This window comes from Populus alba, chromosome 6 (genome assembly GCF_005239225.2).
Source record: "Populus alba chromosome 6, ASM523922v2, whole genome shotgun sequence".
Lineage (NCBI taxonomy): Eukaryota > Viridiplantae > Streptophyta > Magnoliopsida > Malpighiales > Salicaceae > Populus > Populus alba.
In genome coordinates, this window is record NC_133289.1 from 10,757,927 (window position 1) to 10,780,556 (window position 22,630).

The 22,630-nt window shown below is 29.8% G+C and overlaps 1 protein-coding gene across 2 annotated transcripts; it reads left to right on the forward strand.

Moving 5' to 3' along the window:
• The first annotated feature begins 217 nt into the window (after positions 1-217).
• LOC118048305 (RNA-binding protein CP29B, chloroplastic) lies at positions 218-2,849 on the forward strand. Of its 2 annotated transcripts, none has more exons than XM_035057911.2 (5): positions 218-996; positions 1,346-1,447; positions 1,622-1,954; positions 2,391-2,496; positions 2,597-2,849. In XM_035057911.2, the coding sequence occupies exons 1-4, from the start codon at positions 634-636 to the stop codon at positions 2,451-2,453; spliced, it is 861 nt and encodes a 286-aa protein (XP_034913802.1). In that variant the 5' UTR covers positions 218-633; the 3' UTR covers positions 2,454-2,496; positions 2,597-2,849. The 2 variants fall into 2 exon arrangements, with proteins under 2 accessions (XP_034913802.1, XP_034913801.1); XM_035057910.2 differs by having other exon boundaries at positions 219-996; positions 2,391-2,499.
• Positions 2,850-22,630: the final 19,781 nt, after the last annotated feature.

Consider the following 22,630-nt stretch of genomic DNA (forward strand, 5'->3'; position numbering starts at 1 on the left):
TTGAAAAAGAGAGCAGAGAAAGATTTTGGCTAACCACGGAAGGATTAATTTCGGCGAAAAGGATCAATAAAAGTGTGAAGAAACTAGAAGTAGGAACTCATGGTGAGAGTAGAAAGAACGACGTCGGGTTAGTTTCTTCGGTTTGGGCCTTTGGGCCCTCCTTGTACCAAGAAAGAAGCTAGTGCTTGAAAGGTGTATTCGAGTGGCAGGCAGAGGTCCACACAGCACAAAGGGTAATGAAGAGAAGAGAGGGGAGAGCTGGAGGAGCTGCGCAAGAAGAAGGTTATCCATTTGTCAGTAAATATCTCCACCGAGCTTGTCCTCTACCCTAATCATATCTATCAAAATCTAAAAATTGAACGGCCCATATGCCCAAAACCTAAAAATCTACGACTTGTTCCTGCAAAACCAAACCCTCATCTGCAGTTTACGTTTACACCCCAAGAAACCAAACTAGAAGGAGAAGGCCCTAAGCCCTTGCCCTCAGTGCACATAAATATCTCCGTCTCACTTGAAAACTATCCTTCCTTAAACCTACCTGCTGTGTTTCAAGAACCACCTTATCTTTTCCCCGTCTATCTATATCCACCGCTTGGTTTCTCCTTGTAAAACACACAAGAAAAGAAGGAAACCATGTCTGCAACATCTGCCTCTTCGCTAGTCCTACCATCGCTTAACCACCCAAACACCATAAAATCTTTCTACAGAAAACCCACTTCGCTCTCTTTTTTATCCCTCTCCTCCACTTCTTCTATAAAGCCCGCTTCTCTTTTTCTCTCCTTTCAGCAACAGCAACAGCAACCTTTGTCCTCTCGGTTTCTAAAAAGTGTTGCCGTATCATCTGAATTCGGGCAAGACGAGGATGTCTTTGGTGATGGAGACGAGCCCAGTTTCTCTCCCGACCTCCAGTTGTTTGTGGGTAATCTCCCGTTTAATGTTAACAGCGCCCAGCTTGCTGATCTCTTTAAATCTGCTGGAAATGTTGAGATGGTTGAGGTATTCTCTCCCTCTTCCTTTTCTTTTAAAGACCCTCCTTTTATTTCTCTGTTAGCTTTGCTTCTGTTTTATGGTTTTAATTCTTATATATTTTCTCTAAATTGCAACATTTATATGAAGTTAATGATAGTATTTTGAGTGTTTTCAGTTTTTTAAAGATACATTTTTTTTTCCATGCTGTTTTTAGTGAAGCCAATTTAAGGAATAAAAGATTGCTTGTATAATTGATAAGATGTGTTGATGGGATACAATGAGGTCCTTATGGTCTAGTTTTAGAGGTTGGATTGCCCTTTATTTGAAAGATTAGTAACCATTTGCTTTAATGTGCTGAACTTGTTACTTTTTGAAGGTAAAATATGACAAGGTAACTGGGAGAAGCAGAGGATTTGGTTTTGTGACTATGTCAACTATTGAAGAAGTTGAAGCAGCTTCTCAACAGTTCAATGGCTTTGTAAGTCCCTTATAAACAGAGATACATGGAGGATTTCGTAGCGTAGCTTGCAAAATTATCAAATTTAATTATAATTGTCCGTGTCCCATTTAATGCATCTCGTTTATATTTATTACCAGGTTGCGGCACATAAAAGTTAGGTTTATTGTATCTAAGTGATAGCTTTCCATGCAGGAACTCGATGGGAGGCCATTGAGGGTGAATTCTGGACCCCCTCCCCCGAGGGAAACTTCCTTCTCAAGATCTCCCCAGAGGGAAACTTCCTTCTCAAGAGGCCCTGGGGCTAGAGGTGGTGAAACCTTTGAGTCTAGCAATCGTGTTTATGTCGGTAACCTTTCATGGAATGTTGATGACTCGGCACTTGAGTCGTTGTTTAGAGAGAAAGGGAAGGTGATGGATGCTAAAGTGATTTATGACAGGGATAGTGGTAGATCAAAGGGCTTTGGTTTTGTTAGTTATAGTTCTGCTGAAGAGGTTGAGGATGCCGTTGACTCCTTAAATGGCGCTGTAAGTATATCATTTCCATTTTTCTTGAAGATATGTTATATTCTTTGAGTGGGCTATCATGTGCTGAATCTAAGATTCTAAAATTGCTAGTCTTGCAACTAAGTTTAAATGCCAATCATTTGTGTTTTGTCTTGTTGCATTTGAGAGTATTGGTTGTCGCTTTCCTGAAGTTTTTTTGATAAAATTTGTAATACAGTTTATTTGCATTCATTTAAGGACTTGTTATGCATACAAATGTATATGTTTGGCAAGAGTCTTTTGAAGATCATATGTTTTACCATAATGGCTCCTTGAATAATGCATGAAGTTTTGTTAAAATGCAACTCCCTAGTTTACACTGTCAAATCTGATATTTGCTCCTGCTATTTTCCTAATGCACTTAGAAGTCTACTTAGCTACAAATTAATTGTCACTTACTGAAGTTTGTTTGGTGCAGGAATTGGATGGCAGAGCAATTCGAGTCTCAGTTGCAGAAGCTAAGCCTAGGCGTCGATTTTGAGCACTAAACCTTTTCTATATCTTCTCCCGAGGAAATATTTGGGGTGGTACATGTCTTTACATATTTGCTCTTTAAGTCTGGGTGCGAACATAAATATTATATTAAATTTAATAAACTTATTTTCTATCTAATTTTTGTTGCAGGGACTTGGGAGATACACAGTTGCAGTCTATTCCAGTCTTGCAACCTGCCTGAACGTGGCTCTTTGATGGATGCATTGCGGATGAACAAGAGTTGATTAAATGTGTTGAAATTTCTTGATGTATGTTTTAAATACTGCGATCCAGATGGAAAAACATGTGTAGTTTATTTATCTAGGTGATGTATGAATTATTGAGTTGCTTTGACTTTTGCCATTTGGGTTGTGCTAGAAGAGCTTTGTGATTGTTCAATGAATTGCAGGGAAATCCAAACTCAGGGTTAGGTTCCAAGATTTTGAAATTAATAGTTGCTTGAATATGTTTGCTTGCAGGGAAGCTAAAGAAACTTTGCAAGTGGAGGTAAGTCCAAGTAAATTTCCTTAAGAATCTGATGGCAAGTACGGTGAGATTGGATATGAAAATTGTGAAATGATTATTGTTGGCAAACAGTTTTCGTGTTTTTGTGATTTGATTTGCATGGCATGAAATTCATTGGTGCTGGAAGTAAATACATGACAAAGTTTATAAACCAGGCTTTCTCGTAAATTCATTATCGAATGCTGTAGAGTAGTGTTTACAAGCTTGGACTTACCTTGAGCTGCAGTAGAAGAGTGTTCACAAGCAATGATTTTCAAGAAATTGTCTGGAGGCATTGACAAGTGCTGTATATATTTACGGATTTATTCAGCAAAATAACTCTGTGGTGTATAGAAGTGATCAAACGGGTTACAATGAGGTCTTTTGGGTTCACCTCAACTTTTTTATAAATTACCTGACCCAGATGAATTTTATAAAGGAACTAGATACATGACCTGCGGTTTTTTTTGTATAAAAAATATTAAAAAAAATAAAAACTTAAAAATTTTGGGTTTTTCTGCAAAGCCATATCCAAGAATTTTAGGTGTGGCTGCAATGTCTCTAAGAGTAATATTTATAATATTAATAATAAAATTAAACTTGCATGATTAAATTTAAGTGAGTTGCAACACCGGACCCAAGAATATTGGATGCGAGTTTGAATATAAGATTGTGTCATAAAAATATGATAATTAAATAGATTAATTAAAAAAAACAAAGAAAAAAAATTAACATGAAAGAAAAAACCTAATGTAGAAAAAGAAAAAAAATTGAATTAATTGGGTTAATCTTTTAAACCAGGTTATCCCGTAAAATCTGGGATTCGCGTCATGAAAGTTTGATAACTAAATAGAAAAAAAAAATAACGGGTTTACTCAGAATTAACTGGGTTAACCTCTTAAACCAAGTTAACCCGTCAAGCCTAGGATACGTGTCATGAAAGTATGAAAGTCTGATAATTAAATAGAAAAAAAATTAACTTTAATAAACAAAACTAAATGAAAAAAATAAACTCGTCAAAGCAGGTTAATTCATCAAACTCAAGATCCGTATCATGAAAATCTGATAACTAAATAAAAAAAATAACATTAACAAACTAAATCAAACAAAAAAAATTCATTAAAAAAAATTAAAAAGAAAAAAAAAGCTAATACTTTAGTAATCCATAGTGTTTTTTTTTTTTTGAAAAAAGTTAACCAGCTCAATATATAAAAAAAACCGACAAAGACTATTTTTTTTTCAAAAAAAAAGAAAGTCAATTTTGGGTAAAATAAATAAAAAAAATGTAAAAAAAAAGGAAACAAAAGCGGAAAAAAAAACACATGGGGAAATCTAAAGTGTTTTAAAGAAAAAAACAAAAAAACTAAATTTTCAACCAGCTTAATAGTAAAAAAATAAAATCAAAAAAATAATTCTGAAAAAAAAATGTAAAAAATGACAATTTTAGAGAAAAAGAAAAACAAATAAAAAAAATAAAAAAAACATGTGGAGAAAGCTAAAGCTAGATTATCAGGCTCAATATTAAAAAAATAAATTCGATAAAAATAATTTTTTTAAAAAAATATATGGGGAAACACTGCTAACAAAAAAAAAAAATATGTAGGGGAAACACTGTAGCAATCCATATTTTAAAAAAAAAAACTATAAAGCTAAATTCTCAACCAACTTAATATATAAAAAAAAAAATCTACAAAGACTATTTTGGAAAAAAAAAAGAATAAATAAATCATAAAAAGAAAGAAAATAAAACAATGTATGAGAATATTATAGCAATGTACAATGTTTTAAAGAAAAAAACTACGTAGTTAAATTTTTAATCAATTCAATATTAAAAAAAAATAGCAAAAATAATTATGAAAAAAAAAAAAAAAAAGAAGAAGAAGTCAATTTTGAGTAAAAAAAAGGGAAAAAAAGCATGTAAAAAAAAAAGAAACAAAAGCGAAAAAAAAATCTACAGAAAAAAGAAAAAAAAACGCTACAGTATTTTGGGTAAAAAAAAAAATATATAAAAAAAAAAACCCTGTTACAGAAAAAAAACACAAAACAAAATAAACAAAACTGCTGAAGTGAAAATCTCACACGTTTTAGAGTTATTTAATATTCTTTAATGTAAGAGTGAGAAGAATCACAGCCCAGTTACGTGATGGCCTTGTCTTTGATGGTCCTATGGATGCAAATTTAAGAGGAAAAGGAACCCAAGAAAACTGAATACGACTCTGATAAGACGAGAGAGAGAGAGAGAGAGGCTCTCTGATAGGATCGACCGGAGAGACGGGGGGGTAAAAATTTAGTTTATACTAGATCATTTATTCGGGTTAGATTATATTTTTCAAAAAAGTAGAAAAAAATATCCCTAATGTGTTCTTAAGAAGGGTAAAAATTTAAACCGAAGCACTTGGCAAGTCCAAGGAAAAATAACCTCTCATTTACGCACACTAGCCTAGGAGCCTCACAGCATCTCCAACGCAGTAAAAGCGAAAATGAAAAAATGTACTTTTATTTTTATTTTTAATTATTTTAGCTAAAATAACCATTTTTATTTTAAAAAGCTATTTTTACATTTCTGTATGAAGAAGCTAAAAGTAAATGAAATAACATGTATATATTAATATATTTTCCCTTTGTTTTGTATCCGTTAACTAACGTTTTTTTCTCTATTTAAAAAACAGAACAATAAGAAATTTCAAAGCCTTGCCTTGTACCTCATCTTTTCTTTGATTTAGAAAAAAGAATTAGTTATTCTTCAATTAATTAATATTACTTCATTAAAATTTGAACTTAAAATTATATTTTTCAACTTTTATATTATTTCATTAATTTTAAATTTAATTTTATAAATTACTCATATTAATTATATAATTAATCATGATTATATTATATAATAAATAAATAAATTAGTTATATAATTATATTAAAATTAGTTTAACATAAAATATATTTAAATATAATTGATTATTCTAAATAGTTTTTTACCATTAAAATGTGCATAAAAAAACTATATTTATACTATTTAAAAAGTTATTTTATCAATTTGACATTTTAACATAGGGAGATGCTCTCACTATCTATCTTATGGATGTCTAGTAGCTGAAATATCCGTTAAATTGACACAATGTTGATGTGTTTTATTTATTTATTTATTTATTTACGTGGGTGTCCGGGCTAGCTTGCGCGCACAACTACTAATCCCACGGCTTACTGAACATCTTGCAAACCTAGTGAGCATGTAAGGCACCATAGGGGTGACAGGCGTGCACGGTGAGGTTTGAATCCAGGATACAGAGGAAAAAAACAAGTCCCTTCAACCGTTGGGCCAAGACCTCAAGTGCTGTTTTTTTTTTTTCTTTGGACTTTTACGCTTGTTGGCCATCCTCCATAGTTTTCTATACCCAAAGAAAATATCTTCTTTCTTGGATTAATAACAAGCAAGCTGAAGACATCAGCGTAGGGTGTGACATCCATTCAAATGTGAATCACTCCCTTGCCGGCTGTCTTCTGTGAATTAAACGAGGCTGAATCGTTTATTTATATATAAGTGTCCCCACTCCCTGTCAATGGATCTTAAGAAAAACATTATTCTCATTTCTCTCATAACCCAGTTTCCGCTGAGGCTGAATCTTATTGGTCCACTTGGAAGTCAAATCACCAAGGCCTGGAGTGCTGGAAACAGCATGGGCTGAGGCAGCTTTTAATCTTTTGCTGTTTATGAGAAGATGAGTCATTATGTCAAGAAATGCTAGAGTTCAACCAGAAAAGTCAAAGAGAATGCCGATCTTGCTGTAGAAAAAAAAACAAGAAACCACCCTATTACCACTTCATGATGAATGAAAGCAAGCCAAATAAAACATGTAGTTTCTAGATAATGATGTTAGCAATCACATGTGTGGAGATAAAAACAAGTTTATAGAGCTTGATATAATTAAGAAACTTTCAAACAAGTTTATTGAAGTCTATAAATAAACTTGTAATCAGAACATTAAAAAAAAACACCTAAAAAATTACGTGAGCATATTGTTCTTTAGTTTTGTATCTTTGTTTTGCTGTACATAAACTCCTACATTCGTATTTATCTTCCAACACTTGATTCATCCCTGATTGGCCATGGTGACTTGTGTGGAGAAGAATTGTTAACCTGGGCATTGGACCCCTGTTAAGTGTTCCCCTTTTTCAACACGCACGGTTTATTGCCATCATTGAAGCTGAAGCCTTTGCTATCATTTCCGAGGACCTGAAGTTTGTAGCATTTCAATTCCGCAGGCTGAATTTAAAAATACTTGAGCATTTGCTTAGGCTCCATTCTCACCAATGGCCACAGCTTCATTTAAGACGTGGTTTAGATATATAAAAAAACAGTCGGGGGAAAGAGTCAGGCGAGCTCAACAGAATTAAGCGTGGGCTGACATTCGAACAATTGTCTCCACGCTTGCTTCTAGCGGCCACAAATTTTACCATGTAATTGTTACATAACTCTTGTGATGTTACGGGTTAATTGTTTTTTGTATTTAAAAAATATTAAAATTTAAAAATATTAGGTTTTTTTCAAAGTTATACTCAAAAATTTTAGATTCAGTTACAGCGTCTGATCTAAGAGTAATATTTATAGTATCAATAATAACATTAAACTTGCATAACCCAAATTTAAGTGGGTTTGACTGCAATACCAAATCCAATAGCATTGGATGTGGGTTTGGTTGTAAGTTCGTGTCATAAAAGTGTGATAATTAAATAGGTTAATTAAAAAAAAAAAAACAAAGAAAGAAAACCAATAGAAAAAAAAAAACTAATGAAGAAAAAGAAAAAAATATAAATTAACTAAAAAATGATAAGGAAAAATCAAATAAAAATTATAAAAATGAGGACCAAAGTTAATATAAAAATTAAATTCTAAGGGATGACATTGAAAAATAAATATTCAAAACAAAATATATATAGCAATCAAAAGTTTAAAGACCAAATTTGAGATAATCAGCAAATAATATGATATTTTTAAAATTTTCATAATTTCCAGGAAGTGTTTTCCGCCAAAAATAAAAGGAAAATATTTTCCTGGAAACCAAGCAAAATTTTTCTTTGACTGAAAAGTGTTTTCAATTGACCAACTTTTCTAATGACAAACAAACACAGGAAAGTTTAGAAAGTGGTTTCCCGGAAACCACTTTCCAGGAAACAAATACAGCCTACCAAATATAAAAAAATATTTTATCGGAATTCACTTTCATCAGAATTCATTTTAAAAAAATATACTTTCTAGCAAATAAACAGGAATTTAATAAAACAAAACTTGCAGCAAGAGCACTAGGAGGGGTGTTCCAAAGCCAGAAGACCCTGGTTTCACAGTTTGAGAACCATAATATTGACAAGGATTAAAGGGTTTTGCACCAGTTTATTCCTCAACTCAAGTGGAGGCAGGGTCTGCGTTTGCTCCTCAATCGCAGTTTTCCAACCCCTAGATAGATGGATTAGGCCCAAAAGAGCTGACAATTATTCGCATTTCCCAGAAAGGCTAAAGCCAAACAGGCTTATATTTTAGGTTGGACCATGGCAAGAGAATCTAAGGTCCATTTCAAAACCGAATACCTAGTTAGGCCGCCATGTGGTCTTAAATTGTTCCTTCGAGCTGCCCTACTTTCTTATAACGTGGAGTAAAAACTAGTTCTATATATGAGTCTATCCATGCCTTCTTAAGAAATCAAAGGAAGGTCTCATGTGATGCAAACTCAATGGTTTGAAAGACATAAATCCTTGTTCTCAAACGAGCAATTCTATTACTATGTCGTAGTTTTCTACAAATCAATGCTTTCTTACATATATGTCCCTGCGTAGGTAACTGGTTTTTTTTAAGGAACTTGAAGAGATGTGGATCTTTTCTCTTAGCCTGTTCATTTTTTAAGGAGCTTGAAGGGATATGAATTCAGCTCGCATTATTGCATTGCATTGCATTGCATGTGTGTGTATAATTTAACCTTCGTGTGTACGTTAATGGTAGCTGCAGGCTTTTTGGAATAGCAGAATGAAACCACAGACAAAAAATTGTGAGCTCAATGATTCCAAATTAACTTTGAAGTCCTTAATCTTTGACTTGAAGCCAAAGAAAACGAAATATATATATAAGCCTGTGACACTTATATATATATATAAAAGCTCACAAAGTTAAGTCTTCTTTTTTATTATAGTATTGGGTCGAGTACACACCCCCACACACACACACAGATATATATATATATATGCTGTGTTAAGGCTTATATATTATATGGTTGCTCCAAAAATAACATATAGTAGGGGGATACATCCTTTGTCTTTTGTGCCTCTTCTTTTCTTACGTAATATAAATATGTATATTTTCGTGATATTTGGCTGCAGCAATGATTTCTACTTCTTCCCCTTTAATGAATCCTTCACCAATATATAATTGTGTTATTTTTTTAGCAGCAAGAAAGAATGTATTCACACACCTTTATTTGAAAGAAATAAGAGCAAGATCATAAGCTTGTTATAAACAGACCACCTCAGATTATTTGATGGATAAAGATGTGCTTCAAACTCCTCCAAATTACAACCCATACAAGCGACTGATTTATTTATTCTTAACAAAAGCATGAACTCACATATTAAATATTTCCAGCAATTAATTACTTTGAAGCTGACGATAATCATTGCCCTACCTTTCCATGCATGCTTCTATTGACAAACTTGGGTTATGATCTGCATCCACGGCTGCCCCGCCGGTCATGATTCTCAGGCATCAATTAAAGAGGAAGCACCGCCTTCTAATTACAAATCCTGAGAGGAGGGAAGATGAGAGAAAAGTGTCAATTATTTTGCATCCTTCCAAGCATTTTGGGGTCTGAGCTGGGTTTTATGTGGTCTGGCGGAGAGGAAAAGGGAGGGGTGGTACTGGGTAGACAAAGTGATGCAGATGTAACATAAAATAGGATCCAAAAGTGGGACACGATCAATGAAAGGGCTAAGAGAATTATGAACGATGGACCCCAAGAACATATAATAGTCAGAAACTCCATTTTTCCTCTGCATTCGCAACCTTTCCTTTCCTTTTGTTTTTCTGATCTTGTAAAGCTCGGTCAATTTCTATAATTGCCTAGGCCTGCATGGCCCGCTGTTAGAAGGCAGAGGTGGGTCCCTCTTGGACTAGTAGGCAAGACCCGATCTGAGTTAGATCTCTCTTGCTGTACTTTGGACCTGGGCGATCGAGCATTCTGTCGAATTCAAAAACAAGTTCCATTTCGGCAACTTTTGAAGTTTCTTTTTTTATTTTATTTTACCCTAATTTATCTTACCCGATCGAATGATTAGAATAGTCCCAATTTCTTTTTTAATCGTTATTACTTACTTAATTGCTGAAAAGTTACAATTGCTTAATTACCATCCAAAATCAGATTTTTATTTTTTTAAAAATTGATTAACTGAAATTAGGTTCAAGACAAATCGCAATATAATTTGGGTATTATCCAATTCAACCCGACTCGTTTTTCAATATTTTAAAAGATTTATTATCTGAATTAGTTAAAATCATTTGTTTTTACAATAAGGCTCACACTTATATTATACTATTTCTTAGTTAATATATTATCATGTTTTGCTTAGGAAAAAAAAAATTAAATCTTCAAAAAATTAAAGAAAAAAAAACATTTTAAATTTTTTTTATAAACCACATGTTATTTAGCGCTCGAAAGAAAATATTGCTGTGAGTAGAAATTGAATCTTTAGTCACCAACACACATGCTTAAATCATTTGAGCTACAACATAAAATTATTATAAAATTAATTAAAACAATATATTAACTTGGTTTATTATTTATATAAACAGTTAAATCTACCTCAATTCTTTTAGTTCTTTTGATAAAAGTCATTGCGGCAATAATTAAATTTTTATTTTATTTAAATACAATAATTTTAAAAACCAATAACACTATATGATATTTAATTCGTCAGCATTATAAATCTTTTCTATTTTTTATTTTCTTTGAAGTGTTTCATCCTAGTTAATCAAATGAAAGAAAGGCAGCAATGCAACGTAAAAGAGATGCAAATTTGCGTTATCAAATTAATAGGTAACCCCCCCCCCCCCAAAAAAAAAAAAAAAAAGATCCTCTTCCTATACTGATAAAATGATATAGTCCACAGCAACCACTATTCATCATGCTAAAAAAAGAATCATTTAATAAATGATCCAATAATAAAAGCTCGAGACCAAATAATTTACTTCTTTAATGATCTCAGGTTAAAGCCATGAAGTTATTAATATTAATGGTTATTGGAGATTTACCTGGTCATTAATTTTAGGACCCGTGGGGAATTAGTTTAGGTGCGCTTAAACTGGCCCGGACACTCTACATTAATAAATAATAATAATAAAAAAAAAAAATAAATATAAAACTAATATATTCAAGGGTAGCACACAGAAGGCAGCCTGACTCAATCGGAAAGTTCTCCAGCCCTCACCATTGGATGAGGTCAAATTGAGGTGGTAAAAATTGCATTTTTTGAATAAATTGACTGATTGGTGGAATCCCAACATCATTTTATTATGTCTTTTGACCAGAACTCGGAGGATATCTAGCATCTTTATGATAATTATTATTATTCTAAAAGAATAGTAAAACGCCGTAAAATTATTATTATTATTATTTTACTATTGTAAAGACAAAGTCATGTTTTTTATTTATTTTTTATATTGTAATAGGGTACTGTAGCCATGATAAATTTATAATTTTATTTTTTTGTGAAAAAGATCTTTGTTTTGTTTTGGTTTTTTTTTTCCTTATGTTATTTACACTTGACATATTTATCAATTTATACTTAGTTTATTCTTGTATTCATTCTTTCATAATTTTTTTTATAGTTTTTCATTTTTTCCCTTAATATTTGTATTTTTTAATTTTTCATGATAAACTTCTATTTTTTTCTGAAAAAAATTATTATTTTTTATTCTTGACACTTGAAATATTTATCACTCTATATTTATATGCCTTGTGTGTGACCTTTTTTCTTCTTCTTTGTAGATGACACTACACTTACATGCCGTGCACGTGAGGTTTTTTTTTTTTTTTTTTTTTTTAATGGGGGTAGATGGCATATCTTTTGCTTCTTGTCAAAATGAGTTAGGCGAAAATAGTGTTTGGTTTTTTTTTCTTCTTCTAATTTTTTAATTGATAACTATTTTATATATGTATTTTTTAAAATATATTTTTTAATTTATATTTAAATTAATATCCCTTCTCTCTAATTTTTATAATGTTTATTTATCATTTTTTAAATAGAGATTTTTCATGTATTTAAAGTTTCCAAAAATTATTCTAATTCATCTAAAATATTTTTAATGTTATACATAAATCAAATTTATTATTACCATACTTATCTATCTTTTACTTTTATGAGAATGATTATCCTTTTATTTTAGAATTTTATTGCCATTAACAACTCTTTCTCATTTTATCCGTTCATATATTTTAAGATTTATTTTGTTTTGCGTAAATAACATCTTTAGATTTCTCAGCTAAGAGAATCATGATATAGTGAAATATACTTGCAACATTGTTTTATTTTTTTACCATGTTAAAAATTAACATGAGATCTTGCATATTTTTATTAATTTATATGATCCTCACTTTATTTTATTATATGTAAGCATAAACATTTCAACTCACATTTATATTTTTTACTTGGTGTCAAAAAACAAGTTAACAACACCTATGTATTCATTATTTTATGTTAGAAAAAAATATTATCTAAACCGCGGTGAAATATGGGTCAAATAACTAATATCTTTCTATGAAAAAAATTAGCCAATTTTGTTTTATTTAATAAATCTACTCTGCCAAACATAAAAAAAAAAAAAAACTTTCCCTATTATCGGAGAATATTTTTAAAAAAAAAAACCCTTACAACTTTTACTTTTAATCATCAATAAGCTATAATTTAACTAGTTTTAGTGTCCCTTTCTCCTTAAGAGATTTCAAATTCAAACCTCTTCATTATAACAAAAAAAAAAAAAAATATAGAGGAAAGGTTTCATTGTTTAACAATTAGTGATTTACTAGTCTTAGTGACCCCCCCTCAATGTGAGGCCAAATTATTTTTTTATGCAAAAAATAATGTCCATGAGCTGAAATGGGGTAAGAAAGGACATAAAAATCTAGTCTTAATAAACCTGAGTTAATATAAAAAACTTGTAATTATGGTAATTAGGACCGAGCCAATTCAGGATATCTCGCAAAACTTACACCTGAAATCATGAGACTAAAATAACTCGATAAAAAAAAAGATTATAAAATCCTTTTTTCTAAAAAAGAAAACTCGTGTTAACTTTTTAAATCCATGACCCATGTTATTAGACCCGAACCTCCTAATCTGGAAAAACCATGAAGTTCAATTCCCAATCAATCCAGTATTGAAGGATGAAATAATTTTAATTATACAAAAAGATTTTAAAAATAGGAATAAAAAAAATTAGGATCATAATTGAAAAACAAAATAAATTTTATATTTGAGTGAAGGGATAAATTTAAAAGAAAAATCAATTTAGTAATTTTTTTCCCCAAAAGAATGAGGATCAAAATTAACATAAAAAATGAAAAACAATATTTTGATTGAAGGGTGAAATTGAAATGAACAATAACTTTTACAAAAAGGCTAAGAAAAAAAATTAGAAATAAAAACAATGAGTACCAAATTAGAAAACATAATACAATCAATTTGAATTGAAGGATGAAATTGAAAAGCAATAAACTTTTACAAAAAGAACTAAGAAAAAAAAATTAAAAATCCAAAGAATGAGGACCAAACTAGAGAATATAATATTTGATAAATTGAGATTGAAAGATGAAATTAAAAAGAAATAAAACTTCTTCAAAAGGGCTAAAACCTAAAATTAAAAATAAAAAGAATAATTAATGAAGTTGAAACACCAACAATTAAGAGGGCCAAGCTATCATTTTCCCGGGGGTGGGGGGGGGGGGGTGAAAAGAAAGAAATAAAAAAAGGTCAACCGTCGACAAATCAGACCACTAATAGACGTATACGCTACACCAACAAGAAGAGAACACGACGATACTTCTAATGACACGACGGAAGGGTGTTTTTCAAATCAAGGATGTGTCGCTCGCATTGCCTAAAGTATGCTAACGCCTTCCATGTGCCTTTGGGAGTCGTAAACGAGCCTACCATTGTTTGTTTTTAATATTTTTTTAACCAAATACCAAATTGCCCTTGATCTGACATGTTAATATCAAAAAAATCTTTGGAAAAAATATGAAAAAGCACCTTGAGGTCAATTTTAATTTTTTGACTTTCAATTGTCTTTGGGTCGTTTCACTGCACTTTTGATTTTATTTATTTATTTATATTTGTTTAAATACAAAACTGCCCTTCATTTTACATGATAAAAACCAAAAAAGCATTTTGAAAGTACCAAATTGTCCCTTAATGCCAATATTCCAAATTTTATTCTCTTTTTTCACGTAAAAAGTGAGATTTACGATTTTTTTTTTTATCGTTTTTATGTGGAAGGAATATAACTCCTAATATCATTTACTGCGGATATCTTATCTTGATATATGAAAACAAAGCACCAGAGGCTTGCATCTACCAATTGACAAATTAATTAAAAACCTTACAAGTAGCAATTTAAAAATATTCCAAGTGTCATTCAAATTGAGAGTTATCACGTATCCAAATTATTCCATCAAAGTCTTAAAACAAAACCACACTTGAGAAATATCTACTAAGAATCTTTGCTGCTAAATTTCAATATTGATCTTGATACAAGGATATTAATTAATATACAATATTTCTATCTTGATCTTAATACAAGGATATTAATTAATATATAATATTCAGCCACATATTTCTCTAAAAAATATTCAGTCAAGCCACTTGATATCCTTATCGTGCTAATTAGAAGGTTATATTAAAAAAAAAATATTTGGGGATTAGTTTGCAAGGTGGTTAGCTCCTGATAAGTATAAACCATTGGTCTGTAAGATTCTTAAGTTCTAGATATTTTATTTTTATATTTAGAAGCTGTTTGGCACTGCGGTCCAAACAACTTTTTGCAAAAATTTAATTTTTTTTTTTTGCTAAAATTGAGTTCGGTTTATACTTTCAGGATCGTTTTGATGTGCTGATATTAAAAATGATTTTTAAAAAATGAAAAAACATTATTGGCATGCTTTTCGGCATGAAAAACTATTTGAAAAGCAACCGCTACCACACTCCCAAACACCCTCTTAGTTCACACACAAATAAAAGATATTCATTATTATGTCTCCTGTATCTTGCACTATCATATTTGTTTTTTTAATATCTTATGTATCTTTTCTTTGACTTATAATAATATCCTCTTTTTATTTATTGCTTATTTTTAGTGGATGATTTTGCACCTTATATAAATAATTCATGCTTTAGAGTTTTGCAAAAAAACATAAAAATGAGTTTAGGGGATTTTGTTTTTTGCAAAAATTTACGAACAAAAAATATTTTATGAGTAAATTGTTTTTTATAAAACATTTTACATTGAATTTTTTTTAACTACAATCAGTAATTAGTGATGTGAAAAATATAAATGTAATATAATGATGATGATGTGTTGTGGTGATAAGTGGTGTGAAGGATAAGAGATTTGTTTGGAATCAAAAACCTTTGAAAAAATACATTAAAAGTATAGAAAAACTGATTACAAGTCTAATAATTTCTAAATAATTAAAAATGGCAGCCAAAGACCTACAAATAACATAAATAGTCTAACCTAGTCGACCACAGGCTAAACTAGGAAATAAAATCAACTTGTAATAAGGAATTAATTATTAATAGAAATATGAAAAATAAAAAATAAAATAAACAAAAATAGTCTTAATTCCGAAACTGGTGCATTTAAAACCTATTTCATAGGTTTGAATCATTAGGACTTGTAAAGTCTATTTTTTAGAGTGGATTTTGACCTTAAAAATGACATGTGATGGCTTCTCGTTCATCACCATGCTTTGAGCCTCATAATTAGCTTTTCAAATTGGTAAAATTTGCATCAATGTAACATCCGGATTTAAAAGTTATGGAACATCAAAAAGAGTATTACACATTTTCCTGTTGGCTATTTTTTTTTTTGGCTTTTTTTTATTGATTAGGTCTATATTTTCTTCATGTAGATGCCCCGCATCTTTTGATGGAGTGGTGGTGATTATTATGATAGTTATAAAATTAAAACTTGATTTAAAAAAAAATCAAAATAACATTGTTTTGATAATTTTTTTATTAAGGAGTAAATGAATTGATAATTGAGTTTTAACTGTATCGATCACGAATCAACTTGAGTTTTTGATAAGATCAACTGAGTTTTCTATTTTTTTTTTATTTTTTTTTTAATTTGGACCAATTCAAGTTTTGGATCAATCAAATCCCTGGCTGACCCTCAAGTTAGTTCGGGATTTAAAACAATGATTGTAATAGTTGAGATGTAAGTAAGGGTGGGATGGAAGTAGAGGTGGTTATAACGATGATGATAGAGTAGTGGCAATGTTTAAGGTGATGGTAATTATAGAGTGATGAGGAGGTGGTGGCTATGAAGTTGATGGTACTATGATGACTATTGAAATAATTGAATAATATTTTAAATGAGTTACTAGTCGTGTAATATTTTTTGACATTATATTTTTTCATGTTTTAATAAATATTTTGATGCTAAAATACTATTGATTAATTTTGAGAAATAGCTATCTATTTAATAATTCTACGTTTGATGAATATGTGATATAAGAATTATATTATGAAAATTGGTCTTCTCTTTACCCTACAATTGTACATTTTATTAGTTGACTTGATAATTGATGATTTTAAGAAAAATACCATTTTCTTTCATCAATGTACATTTACATTTAGGGTTTATTAAAGAAGGATATTCATTGTAGCAGCTTTATATTTATGGGTTTATTCACTGTAGCAGGTTTTTTTTGGTTTTTTTTTTTTACATGTTTTTTTTTTTTGACTTCTTCTTCTTTTTTTTTTTTTTTTTTTCAAAATTATCTTTACTATTTTTTTTTAAATATTAAGCTGGTTGAAAATTTAACTATGTAGTTTTTTTTTCTTTAAAACATTGTGAATTGCTATAATATTCTCATACATTTTTTTTTCCTTTTTTTTATGATTTATTTTTTTATTTTTTTTTCAAAATGGTTTTTGTAGATTTTTTTTTTTATATTAAGTTGATTGAGAATTTAGCTTTGTAGTTTTTTTTTTTTTTTTAAATATGGATTGCTACAGTGTTTCCCTTACATAGTTTTTGTTTTTTGCTACAGTGTTTCCCCACATATTTTTTTTTAAAAAAATCATCTTTATCGAATTTATTTTTTCAATATTGAGCTGACTGATAATCTAGCTTTGGCTTTCCCACATGTTTTTTTTTATATGTTTTTCTTTTTTTCCAAAATTGTCATTTTTTTACATATTTTCTTTTTTTTTTTTGTTTTTTTTTTCAGAATTATTTTTGTTGATTTTATTTTTTTTACTATTGAGCTGGTTGAAAATTTAGTTTTTTTTTTTTATTTTTTTAAAACACTGTAGCTTTCCTCACGTGTTTTTTTTTTCTCTTTTGTTTCCTTTTTTTTTACATGTTTTTTTTTTCATTTATTTTACCCAAAATTGACTTTTTTTTATTTTAAAAAAATAGTCTTTATCGGGTTTTTTTTTTTAATATTGATCTGGTTGAGAACTTAGCTTTGTAGCTTTTTTTTTTTTAAAAAAAAAACATTATGGATTACTACAATATTAGCTTTTTTTTTTCTTTTATAATTTTTTTTAATGAATTTTTTTGTTTGATTTAGTTTGTTAATGTTAATTTTTTTTTATTTAGTTATCAGATTTTAATGATACGGATCTCGGGTTTGATGGGTTAACCTAATTTGAAGAGTTATTTTTTTTCATTTAGTTTAGTTTGTTAAAGTTAATTTTCTTTCTATTTAATTATCAGACTTTTATACTTTTATGACACGTATCCTAGGCTTGACGAGTTAACTTGGTTTTGATGGTTAACCCAGTTATTCTGGGTAAACCCGTCATTTTTTTTCTATTTAGTTATCAAACTTTCATGATGCGAATCCAGGTTTTACGGGATAACCTGGTTTAAAGGGTTAACCCAATTAATTCATTTTTTTTTCTTTTTTTTCATTAGTTTTTTCCTTCCTGTTGATTTTTTTTCTTTTTTTTTTTTAATTAATATATTTAATTATTACACTTTTATGACACGACCTTATAGCCAGACCAACATCCAATATTCTTGGGTCCGGTGTTGCAGTCAGGCTCACTCAAACTTAGGTCATGCAAATTTAATTTTATTATTAATATTATAAATATTATTTTTAGATCAGGCGTTGCAGCTAAACCCAAAATTCTTGGGTTATAGCTAAACCCAAGATTAATTTTTTATAAATACCCGCGTCATCGCGCGGGTCATGTATCTAGTTATCTTCAAAAGGTGTTGTGGATCAAGGTACATTCTTTATATAATTATCTGAAAATGAAAATAAATGAAGTTTTAAGATCATGTATATTATATTTTATATCTGATTGTTCATATTTATAATTAGAAAATTACTTTCATGTAAAATATTTTATATCGACAAATTTTTTCCACATTTTACAGAAAATAAACATATTAAAATCATAAAAATATTTCTTATAAAATATTTTACATGAAAAAACTAGATAAAAAAATATAAGTTTATATAAGAAATTTGACTTCATATATTGTCCAATCTCAATAAAAAGTATAGTTTTTTAACAGTCTTTATAAACATACTATTATTAATTCCGTAACACTTTTAAATGCCCTAAGGTATTTACGTTTTAGATTTTAGTTCATATTTAGATTTGTTTACTCTACGGTGTTTATTTTTTACTTCATATTTTATACAAAATAATATATTTTTAATAGCAAATCACACAACGCGTGGGTAATTAACTAATTTATCATAAAAATTGATTTTTTAAAAAAAAACTGTAAAAATCTTATCATTTTTAAAAAGTCTTATTAACACACCATCATTGGTGTCGTATAATTTTTGTATAACATTTATTTTTAATTGTCGCTCTTATGAGAAATATTGTTTGACGATCACTTTTTTTTTTTTTTTTTTCCTGGAGTTAAAGGTGGAAAGGTATATTGTTTGACTTGATCACTTAACCATATTAACGGTCAGATACTATTAAGAAACATTGTACCGTCATGCATGCCGTGTGAGTGAGCACAGGTGGGGATATTCCTATGCTTGTTGCGTGTTTTTCCACACCGTAATCACCTCAAATTTTTTATATTGTCGGAGCAGGACTAAATTAAATGAAATAAATTCTGGTGCATGCATGTATTAAATCTGGACACACGCATTGTACAGTGACAACGATTTGAAACAACTTCATGGGTAACTATCGTTCATTAATGAATAACCCAGCTAAAAAAGCCATGATTTTAGAATTAAGCGTGCCGACTGCCATAGTTTTCGTTATGTAACCTAGCTAGCTTTTCATTGTCGGTGATGATTTGGATTTTGGTGTGTCTTGGTCATAAAGAAAAAGACATGTGCGTGCATGCGCTTATGTTCATGGAGAAAACAAATGGATGCAGTCAAAAAGAAACGACGACTATATGTGCTTTATAGCGTAGTTGGACTGGTTCGGAACTTGGAAACTCTGAATTCATGCATCAAGTCGTTCCAAATCTTTAATGATTAACGGTAGAGCTTTCCCTTTATATGCATGCAATAAAGTCCCTATAAATCGACAACTATTCTATTTTATGGAAGCTTTAGCTTTTGAATTCTACTGAACCAAGGCTTTTGAACAAGTACAGTGCTCCTCTCTGCCTTGCTGCTCTTGTTATCTTAGACACCAAACGAGACTCTCTTGTTGATTTGAATTTATTTTAGAAAAAACAGAACCGAAGGGCAGCAGCAAGCTTAATCGTTGGAGTATAAACCAATATTTCCACGCACAAAAACTTATCATCATGGGACTAAAGCTACTTTCCATTTTCAGTCTAAAACGGGTTTTAAAAGCAAAGGACCACACACTTTAGCCAATAGTCAAACCCCTTAAAGTTAGGCTTTTTGTCAACTGTGTTGGATCGAATGATAAAGAAATAAATTTATTGAATCTAAAATGACTTGTGCAGAAAAGGTCCAACACAAGCCTGACAAGAGCTTCACCTCCCCAACCTTTTTTTGTGTAGGAAGCTAAATTCACAAGCATCTAAGCCCAGGAAAATCTAGCTACATTATGAAACTCAAGTTAGGAAAAGCTAGCCATCCTCCATCAAAGGAGTTGCAAGTACAATCGTCCATGTATGGAGTTTTCAACATTAAGATCAAGGAGTACTTGTCCTTTTCTTTTCTATAGAAAGATATTTTGTCTAACATTTTTTATTCTCCTATAAATGGAAAATTACCTCCCGGCCATTCTTCTTTTAAAAGTGATGCATGTAGTTTATTTTCTTAAAAACGTTCTAGTTTATTACCTAAAAAAAACTAATTCATGTTCATCCCTAAAATAATGATACTACTACTTGAAATGTTTAAATAATATCCTCTACTACCATAAAAAAAAAATCAAATTTACCCCTCCAAGTCTTCAATCCTGGATTAACTGCTGCTAATGACTACAACTCCTCACAAACACCGTTTTCTATATGAAAAATTATAGGTCGGATTTTAGCTAGCTAGTAATTATATAAATCAAACACCAATTGATTTTTAATTTTAAATGAGTGTCTTTATTCTAAAAGTAAACGTTCACATGTAAAAAGAATAAGATGAATACTTGTTCACTATCAAATTTAGATAAAAAAGGTTAAAATTGATTGACAATAGTAAAATCAACCAGGCTTAGAAAAAGTCCAAATCGACCAGGTAAGATAGTAAGTGATCGACCAAGGGATTAGAAATCATGACCGAATAGGAAAAGGCAAATGACCAAGAAATATGAGTTCATATGTTTAAATTGAAGACTGAATTCTATTTTGAACAAGAGTCCTCAACAAAGTAAACTGAAAATTATTATAGATTAGTTAGGATTCATATTACTTCTAAAAAGAAGATGTGTGCATATAGAAATTCAAATTGTATTAGAATTCATAATATAACTCTTTATCTATTATAAACAATAAGTATAGGATTATAAGCATATGAATAAGATTAGAAGTTTACGTGAAACTCAAACTTTGCAACAATATAAGAAGATCATCCAGTTATTGAAAATGATGGTCAACCCCATGTATGCCATTTATTCTCAAGTCTTTTTTCTATTTATCTCTTTTTTTTTTATTACTTTCCTTTAAAATTTTACTCTACCTTTACTACTTTATTTGTTTTTTTTATTTGTTTGGTGTAACTCATGATTAATGAGCCTATTAAGATTTAAAAGAAAACACATACATTTTATTTGATTTGTTACGTTATTATCTACCTCTAACTCGGAGATTCAGTTTTTAATTGTATTTTTTTCCTTATTGAAGAAAGAAATAAATAAAAAATAACATATATGATCAAGAAGTCAATGGTCTATCAACAACTTGATATTTGATCAATCATTACGATTATATGTTTGATTGATAAATTGGCATGCCTAATGGGATAACTTGATCAATAATCATGTCATCTAAAAACAATTACATGCAAGATTATTGCTACTATGATTGATGATCAATTAGTACATGAAATAGATAAAGGCTATTATCTTGGTTGTAAAGAGCTTATCAATCCTTTATCACAATAGGTACTAGTAGAAGTGTGTCATGGCATGACTCTTAATTGTCTAATTTATCATAATAGTATATAATTGAACTTGGACAAAACCCTAATATCCTCTAAAAACCCTAATACAATCTCTTATGCTTTTCCATACTTCTCAACATTGTTATCTCTACCAACTTTTAATGGATATCTTGGTACTTCTATGCCTTTAGCACACCCTAGACCTTTTCGTTTATTGATCAGATGGTGTTGTGAGGTGGTTATAATCAATTTTATGTATTGTACCTATAATATATAAATAATGCATTAAGTTAATTCTTGAAGGGATGTAGTGAAATATCCAAAAATGATTCATAGGAACCAAATATTCATATATTTACACCATTACATACAATGCCCGATATTAAAAAAAAATGTTAATGTTAAAGCTAATAATAGAAACAAATAAAAAATTAACCAAAAACACCAACAAAACAAAGTTGCTCAATATATTATTGTAATAGTTGATGAACGTATGCAAAGAAAAAAAGAAGTAAACTATTAGTCTAAATTAGTTAAACAATAAGATAAGAAGGTATCCTCAAGTATTCATAAACAATAAAAAAAAGACATTACTCTTAAAAAACTAAGAAAAACACATAGCGAAAAAAATAGCCACAACATGTTGCAAACAAGGTGATAGTTGATAAACCTAACAACAACAATACCTAATTGATAAAAAAAATAAAATTGATTTCATATAGCCTAAACTAGCTTCAATAAATATCTACATCAATAAAAAAGAACAACTTAAAAAAGAAAACAACTTTTTAGTTGATGTTGATGATTTCTTAGATGAAGACATGATAGAAAAAAGAATTGATATTCTCCTTGATGATAATGCACATCTTAAAAAGGAAGAAGTTAGTGAATTAAAAAAAATAATAATAAT

Coding starts and splice junctions, on each gene's coding strand:
- LOC118048305 (XM_035057911.2), top strand. CDS start 634: ATGTCTGCAACATCTGCCTCTTCGCTAGTCCTACCATCGCTTAACCAC. Junction 997..1,345: donor GAAATGTTGAGATGGTTGAG/GTATTCTCTCCC, acceptor TACTTTTTGAAG/GTAAAATATGACAAGGTAAC. Junction 1,955..2,390: donor TTGACTCCTTAAATGGCGCT/GTAAGTATATCA, acceptor TGTTTGGTGCAG/GAATTGGATGGCAGAGCAAT.